The following is an 8,017-nucleotide window of genomic DNA, read 5'->3' as shown; positions in this document are numbered from 1 at the left end:
GCCAGTCAGCACTGGCCGAGGACGGCCCCTTGGGCTGGTGGGCATGGGGCTGTGCTTGGATGACCTGGGTGGGCTGTTGGTGCTGGGGGTTCTTTGGGGCCGTATCTAGTGTGTCGGGTGCGGAGCGGCTGGTCAGCCGTGTGTTCCTAGGACCTGCGGGGGTGAGGGGTGCTGGGCTGGGCCAGCGTGGGCTGGCGGTCGGTGGCTCAGGTCCGAGTGGTGGTCCAAGCATGGTGTCTCCAGGGGACAGCACGCAGGCCCGGGGCGGGGGGTGTCTGCAGGGCGGTTTCAGTGGAGAAGTGGGGTGGGCTGGGGCCCCAAGAAGCCCAGGTCTGTTTGTGGGAAAGAGAGAGGAGGGAAGGGCTTCTGGAAGCTTCTCCTCAGGAGTCTTTTCCCAGGTGAGGCCCCGGGGCGGGGGATGCCGTGCTGCCTGCTTTGCTGCGGTGCAGGCCGTGGTGACCAGCGCCGCCAGCTGGGCCAGCCACATCTCTCTGGATGTCCAGGGCGGCTGGTGCTTCCTAGGTCACCACTGGCTGTGGAGATTGATCGAGTTTTTTTATTAGCTTCTCCAAGAAATCCGTTTTCTGGTCCGTTGATATTACCGATTTGCTTAAGAAGCGAGGTCTCCCGTGTGGCGGACACACGGACGAGCCCGTGTGTCCGCCAGCGGAGGCGGAGGGGGCTTGGGGAGGCGCCCTCCCTGGGCCCTCAGGTTCAGGCCCCTGCACGGGGGTCCAGCACGCACGCGCCTCCCGCCCGGCCCCACGGTGCACCCTCTGCTGTTCTGCCGCCCGGGCCATTGGTGGGAGGCGGTGCCCTCGGCACTTGTGTGACTCTGTCCTGTGTCCTCTGGGGTTTTGCGGGTTTGTGCTCAGCCTACTCGTGGTTCCGGGGGGGACGTATTCTCCCCGGTTCAGGTCCGTCTTTGGATTCGGGCTGTGGGGGTGTGAATTTATTACCGATGTCACTTATCCTTCTTGGGACTGTGTGTTTGCTGCACACGGGCATTCGTGTTTCCTCGTTTTGGAAGAGTCCTCGTCCGGAGTCTGCTCAGATGTCACGTGTCCCCATCCTGGAGGGCCACACCCTGCAGCGGGTCCAGTGCAGACGGCTCGCTCTGAGGCCCCCAGAGCCCTGTGCTAGGGCCACAGGTGCAGCGTCCCCCTGGGGGACTGCGGGAGTCCCACGCCTGGCCCACGAATCCTTGTCACGGAGCACACGGGGTTTGCAGCTACCCCTGTGCCATGGCGTCAGTGGGCAGAGGGGGATGGGTGGGCTGTCCGGGGCTCCCTGTGCGGCCAGGCCCCGGGCTGGGACACCTGGGGCCCCAGCCGCGTCGGCTCTCCTGGCCTGTGGCAGCCGGGACGGGCTCTGCGACAGCCCTCTGCTGGTGGCCTCCGAGGCCGCCGGCTCTTCCTCAGTGGGGAACCTGCAGGAGGCCACGTGACACAAATGGGCTGTAGGTGGCGGGTTCCGAAGGCTGTGTCCCTGCTGGACAGCGAGTCCACCCTCCCACCCTGTAGCCCCTGCAGCCCAGAGGGGGGGTCGCGACCCCCTTGCGGAGGAGAAGCCCCCCAGACGCGCCCTCTCCGCTTCCGTCCGCGTCCCAGGCGTGGGTCCCTTGGGCTTGGATGTGGGGAGGGTGCTGCTGTGCCCCAAGGGCCAGCCTTTGGCTCCCACGCATGGGGGAGGAGCAGGGAGCACTGGTGCCGCTTGTGGGTCCCCCCAATCTGTCATGCTGGGGTTAGGTAGGGTTCAGCACACGGGCTTGGGGAGCATGATTCTGCCTACAGCACCCACTGTGCCCCAGCATTTCAGGGGACACCCACGGCTTCCTCGCACAGGCTCTCGGAGCTCACGCGTTCCTGCGCCCTCGCCCCCAGCCCGGCCTCGTGGCCGCTCGCCTGCACGGAGGCCGAGGCCAGCAGGGCCGCGCGCAGGGGGCCTGCAGCCCGTGCGCTGGGCGGGGCCCCGGGCGAGGGCGCGTGCTGAGCCGGACACGGGGCTGGCTCGGGCCTCGCAGACCAAGTGACGCTGGGCGCAGACAGACGGCGCTGCCCTGTCCCCGCTACGCCTCCCGTGCCCCTCCGCGTCTGACAGTCGGGACACCTGATGTCGCCCAGTCAGCCGTGCCCACGAGGGCAGCTCCGGGAGGCTGCCCGTCCTAGTGCCCCACGGTGGCTTTGCCTGCTCCTGCCTCCCTCGCCGAGCCTGCCCGTCATGAGGACTGTGTTGGGCTGGGGGGTCTGTGCCAAGAGCGGCCTGGCTCCTTGCCAGCGTGGCCGCGACGGGCCTGGGACAGGCTGGACCGCGGGCAGGGCCAGGGCGTGCTCTCTGACCCCTTGGGAGGGCCGACTGCTAACAGCCAGGAAAGGGGGACCTGCTTCCAGGCCGCACCCCTCCCCACCCTGCCCCCTGCCTGCAGGAACTCGGGGAGGGAACAGGAGGGGGCAGATTTTTCAGAGGCCAGAGGAAGGCCACCACCCGCCCCCTGCCCTGCCCAAGTCACCTGAACCACAGAGCTGGCCAGCCCATCGCTGGGTCCCTGGATTCCGCTGTGGCAGGTCCAGGCTGCAGCCATGCTGGGCCACGTGGCCAACAGGTGCGCCGAGGCTCCCCGGCCCACACCCCTGTCCCTGGTGGCCAGCGCTGTCCTTTGCACCGAGCTTCCCAGCGGGGCCTGTGCTACTTCTGATGACATAAAGCCCCCCTCGAGGGGGTTCTCACTTCCAGGGGAGCCCCAGACAGGGGTCTTGCCTGCCAGGGACAGTGTGGGGCTCCCCGCAGCTGCTGGAGAGGTCGCCTGCAAGCCCAGGGTGCAGGGCTGAAGGTGACTTCTGGGGTCCCTGGGTCACCAAGGCAGAGGACGCAGGCTCAGGGCAGGGCTCTCCCGATGGCTGGGGCCAGGACGGACGATGTCCCTGTGTCTTGGCCTTGTTGCCGGCCGGCCGACGCTGAGGCGGTGTGTTTTCCCGCATCGTCTGCACAGCCCTGACCCCCGCAGACACTCCCTGCAGGGGTCCAGCTGGCATGGCTTCCGGTGGGCGCCCGGCTCCCCCTTTCCACAGCCATGTTGGGGCCTCTGGCCCCAGCACCCCTGCCACGGCCCTCAGGAGCCCCCTGTGCCCCAGCCCCACCCGGGGGGTGGACCTCTGCCGGGCCCCTTCCGGGGCATCCCAGTCCCGGGGGACGAAGCCCCTGGCTGTGCTCGCATCGGCTCCTGCAGGGGCCGTCCGGACCCCACACATGACCGGGAGGGACACTGAGAAGGCACCGCTGACCTGGCCTGAGCAGCAGGAAGCAGCCGCGTCCAGATGAGACTGGGGCACCAGAGGAAGCCGAGCTGGCAGCCACTCCAGGCTGCCCGGAGGAGTGACCGGTGTTCCGGATGCGGGCGGAGCCCCACGCCGCCCCTTCTGCAGAGCGGGGCAGGACAGTGCCCAGGCCGTGCTTCTCTGCTGCTGGACGACCGTCCAGGGAAACGTGTTGGGCGGCCTGCTGCTGTCCGGGCCTCGCATGCTGCGCCCTCGCCACGCGGACCTCGAGCAGGCCAGGCACTGGCGGGGACCTCCCGGGCGCGAGCGGGTGCCGCTCTGTCTCACCCTGGGCCTGCTCCGGGAGGTCGGAGCATGGGGGCCACCTGGCCAGCTGCCCCCACAGAGCCCCGGCTCCCACTAGGACAGACAGACGATGGCACAGATAGGGGTCAGCCCTGGGAACAGAAGACCCTTAGTTTTCCCTTCCATAAGACACGTGGTCCCCACGCTGGGGCCCCAGCGGCATGGCCCGAATGTCCCCGTGTGCCTGGAGGAAACGAGACGTCGGCATTCTCACAGGGCCAGTTGGAAACTCATCGGCTCTCCTTGCCCACGGCCTTGCGCTGCCGTGGGGGGCGGACTGGGCCTGGTCAGGGCCCCGGCCAACTCCCAGCTGGGCATCGCTGGCGGGACCGTGAAGTGGGCAGCTGCTCTGGACAGCAGTCTGCAGCCCCTGAAGGTTGCGCAGGGTCACCACGTGGCCCAGCCAGCCACTTTTCCAAAAAAATGAGAGCAGGGGTCACACAAAAGCCTGCACGCGAATGTTCAGAGTGGCTTTGTACAGCCGCCCAAGGCCGCAGCCAGCCCAGGCGTCCATCGGCGGGTGAGCGCGTGGACAGACGTGCTCGCCGGAAGGGAGTGTCACTCGGCCTGAAGCCGGGAAGAAGCCCTGACACGCCGTGGCGCGCGAGTGTGGAGAGCGTGCTGCTCGGGGGCGAAGCGGGCGCCGGCTTCAGGGCCCGGCGTGGGGCTGGGGGGGCGCAGGGCGTCCTGGTGGGCGAGTGAATACCCCAGAGTTCGAGAGCAGGGCTTCTTGACATTCGGACGTACCGAGTGCCACCCAGTTGTACACGTTGAAATGGTCGAAACGGCCAATTTTATGTGATGTGCTTTTTACCACAATAAAAATGTTTCAAGAAGGGGCAGCAGAGACAACTCTAGATTTGAGGACACCAGCCAGGCAGGCAGGTGGGTGTGTGTGGCCCGCTTGGAACCTGGGCTGCAGTTGGCAGGAGGGTGCCCAGAATGGCAGGTTGACAGGGTGGGGGTCGTCTGCTGGGCGGCAGGTGGGCAGGCACCTTGGGGACAGCCCTCGCTCAGGGAGGATGCGCCCAGGGCCTTAGGGACTCCATGCTCCTCTCTCCGCCGGGCAGCCAGACATGGCAGGCGTGCCGGGTGGTGTCCTGGTTGGTGACAGGGCACCCATGGACATGCTGTCGCTCCCCCGTGCAGCGGAGTCTTTCGGAACAGAGCTGGGCACGGCTCCGGGCGCAGAGCTGGGGCTGCCTCTGCATGCCGTCCCCCATTCCTGTGGGTCGTTGTCCCTTTGTGCTTCAGTAAGAGCCTTTGTCCTCGGGACATCAGCCCTTGTCTGCCATGGCGCTGCGGCCGTGTTCCTGTGGCCACTGCCTATCTCTGACTTTGCTCTCGGTGACATCCACGTTTCGATTCAGGAAGAGTTAGGGTCACTGTCTGCCCAGAGCTGGCTCAGTGAGTGAGCGAGCGAGGGAGGGAGCGAACGAGTGAATGAATGAATGAATGAAAGAGCGAGTGAATGAATGAACGAGTGATGAACGAGTGATGAATGAGTGAATGAATGAACAAGTGATGAATGAGTGAATGAATGAACGAACGAGTGATGAATGATGAACGAGTGATGAATGAGTGAATGAATGAATGAGTGAACGAGTGATGAATGAGTGAATGAATGAATGAGTGAATGAACGAGTGATGAATGAGTGAATGAATGAACAAGTGATGAATGAATGAATGAACGAGTGATGAATGAGTGAATGAATGAACGAATGATGAATGAATGAACGAGCGATAAATGAGTGAATGAATAAATGAGTGAACGAGTGATGAATGAGTGAATGAATGAACGAATGATGAATGAATGAACGAGTGATAAATGAGTGAATGAATGAACAAGTGATGAATGAATGAACGAGTGATGAATGAGTGAATGAATGAATGAACGAATGAGTGATGAATGAGTGAATGAATGAGTGAATGAACGAGTGATGAATGAGTGAATGAACGAGTGATGAATGAACGAATGATGAATGATGAACGAGTGATGAATGAGTGAATGAATGAATGAACGAGTGATGAATGATGAATGAGTGAATGAATGAATGAATGAACGAGTGATGAATGATGAATGAGTGATGGATGAATGAGTGAATGAACGAGTGATGAATGAGTGAATGAATGAATGAGTGGATGAACGAGCGATGAATGAGTGAATGAATGAACAAGTGATGAGTGAATGAATGAGTGATGAATGAATGAGTGGGTGATGAATGAATGAATGAACGCACGGCTGGGCGAGCACGCCCGTGGAGGCGCACGCATGTCCCCCGTGCACGGCAGCCCTGCTTCCTCCTGGAGTCCGGAGCCTGTCCGTGGGAAACCCTCTCCTGACGAGTTTTTAATCGAAGATGAAAACCAAACCCTGGGAACCGCTGGCGGCAGTGGAAATGGTGCAGCCTGTGGGAAACCTCGACGCAGGAGCACAGCATGGCCGCAACCCGCAGTCCCCTCGGGGGTCCCAGAAGAGGCAGAGCAGGGACTTAGACGTCGCACCCCATGTTCCCCGTCCATGGCGGTGACGGGCAAGCTTGTGTGGTCTGCCCACACGGTGGACCGGCACTCAGCCTCAGGAACGATGCATTCTGACACCGGCTGTGACAGGGATGGGCCGTGAGGACACTGCCCAGGGAAGGAGGCTGTCACAGAAGAGTGGACGCTGCTGACCGCAGAAGTCAGATCGCAGAGCCAGGCAGCGGAGGTGGGGCCGGGGCTCGGGAGGGCGTGTGATGGGGACAGCCTCAGTGTGAGGAGTGATGCAGCCCTGGGGGCGGTGGGGGGCTGCACAGGACTCTGAAAGCACTTGAACCGCCCAAACAGCAACGTTTTACCGCGGCGGAGGCCGACACCGCCACACGGCTCCCGGGGAGGCCGCAGCACTCAGCACCCCCTCCGGGGGGACAAGTCGAAGCCGGAACCCACGCGCTCTGCGTGCAGCAGGGCTGGGGGCCGCTCAGCGCCTGCTGCCTGGCTTCCTGCTCAGACCGAGGTGAGGTCTGCAAACCCAGAGCAGCGGCCAGCCCGGGTCGGGCCTGCGCTCCCTCACCTCACCCTGGGTCACAGGGCCCCGTGGAGCCTGCCCCCGCCCAGCCCGGGAGCGCCCCCTGCAGGCCGACGGCCCAGATGCTCGCCACCCCCGCTCCCCATCTGCATCTGTGCACAGGGGTGGGGGGGAGTGGGGGGGGGCAGGCTCCCCGAGAGAAAAGTGGTGCTTCGTGCTGGTCTAGGCCTCGTCTGCTCCCGCAGAGGTCCTGTCTCTCCACCGAGAACCGGGGTTCCTTGCGGGGGGACGCCCTGCAGGGCTGCGTGCAGGCCAGCAGATGGGGACTTGGGAGGGCGGGTGGAGCTGCCCCATGGAAGCACCTGCAGGCTGGTGTGTGACAGTTTCTACAAACTGAAATGCCACTTGTCCTGCAGCCCCTCCACCCCGTTGCTGTTCCTTGCTGTCCCCCGGTCACTCTCCCCGTCCTCGGGGTCCCTGCCGCAGCCTGAGCCCGTGGCAGAGCCCCTTGTTCCGCTCCCCTGGGCTGTGTGTGTTCCTGCCCCCAGGAGCCTTAAGTGACCCCAGCTCGAGGTCCCTGCTGCCCCCCGTTCTCCCATTCCCAGGCGCCCCCTCACCATCCCCCACTGGCCTCCTGAGTCCCAGGCCCAGTGTCCATCACCCTTGACCCCGTGCCCCCAGGCACCCCCTTGCTTCCCCTACGAGTACATTGGTCAGGTCGGCCTCTGGGTGTACATGGCCAGCCCTGGAACCGCCTGCTCCGTGGTGCCAACCCATCCTTCCTGCCCGCCTGTGCCCCTGCCAGCACCTCCCCTTCCTCCAGGCTCTGCCCCCACCACACACTGTCAGCCTCTGTCCAGTGCCCAGGCCAGCTCTCCTGCCCACAGCCTGGACCTGGGGGCCCCGCAGCATTTGGGTGGGGGCAGGTCCACAGGAGGCCACCTGCCCTCTGGGCTGGACGGGTGGCGCCTGGTGCAGGAGCTCCTCCCCGTGGCCAGTGGGGGATGGTGAGGGGGCCAGCTGGACCGCCAGTCTGCCGGGGGCCCACCTGGTGGCAGGAGGTGGCTCTGAGGTAGTCACACCTGCCTTCAGCCAGATGACAGCCCAGCCCAGGGTATCCGGTTGTCCTGGGCTGTGGGCACCTGTGCAGCTCTGCTGCCCTCACGGCTGACTTCCTGCAGGCATCCCCAGTCCCTGCTTTGCAAGTTCTTGGGGACGCGTGGCTGTACCCACGTCCCTTAGTGTTTGCAGCAGTCCAGTAGCCGCAGCTCTTCCTGACGGCAGGAGCCAGAGACCCGCCTTCCTGCCTGAGAGCACCACGTGGGTGACCCCGATAGCGGCTCCTCCCCTAGCGAGGGCGGCATGTGAGCCGTGGAGAGGCGAGGTG

The 8,017-nt window shown here is 64.2% G+C and overlaps 2 protein-coding genes across 3 annotated transcripts in view; both read left to right on the top strand.

Moving 5' to 3' along the window:
• The window catches only part of LOC111730561, a 3,499-nt gene extending 827 nt beyond the window's left edge, over window positions 1-2,672 (top strand). The window contains exon 2 of one of the 2 annotated variants that reach the window (XM_023521866.1): window positions 523-2,672. In XM_023521866.1, coding sequence (XP_023377634.1) covers window positions 523-1,447 — 925 coding nt within the window. In that variant the 3' untranslated portion in view covers window positions 1,448-2,672. The remainder of the gene's footprint in view (window positions 1-522) is intronic. The other variant, XM_023521865.1, reaches the window with a different exon arrangement.
• Window positions 1-8,017, top strand: part of PACS2 (phosphofurin acidic cluster sorting protein 2) — a 70,770-nt gene that overhangs the window by 31,883 nt on the left and 30,870 nt on the right. The window lies entirely within an intron of this gene.

This window comes from Pteropus vampyrus, unplaced genomic scaffold, assembly GCF_000151845.1.
Source record: "Pteropus vampyrus isolate Shadow unplaced genomic scaffold, Pvam_2.0 Scaffold320, whole genome shotgun sequence".
Lineage (NCBI taxonomy): Eukaryota > Metazoa > Chordata > Mammalia > Chiroptera > Pteropodidae > Pteropus > Pteropus vampyrus.
The sequence above is the reverse complement of the archived record's forward strand: the minus strand, read 5'-3'. Positions and strand labels throughout refer to the sequence as shown.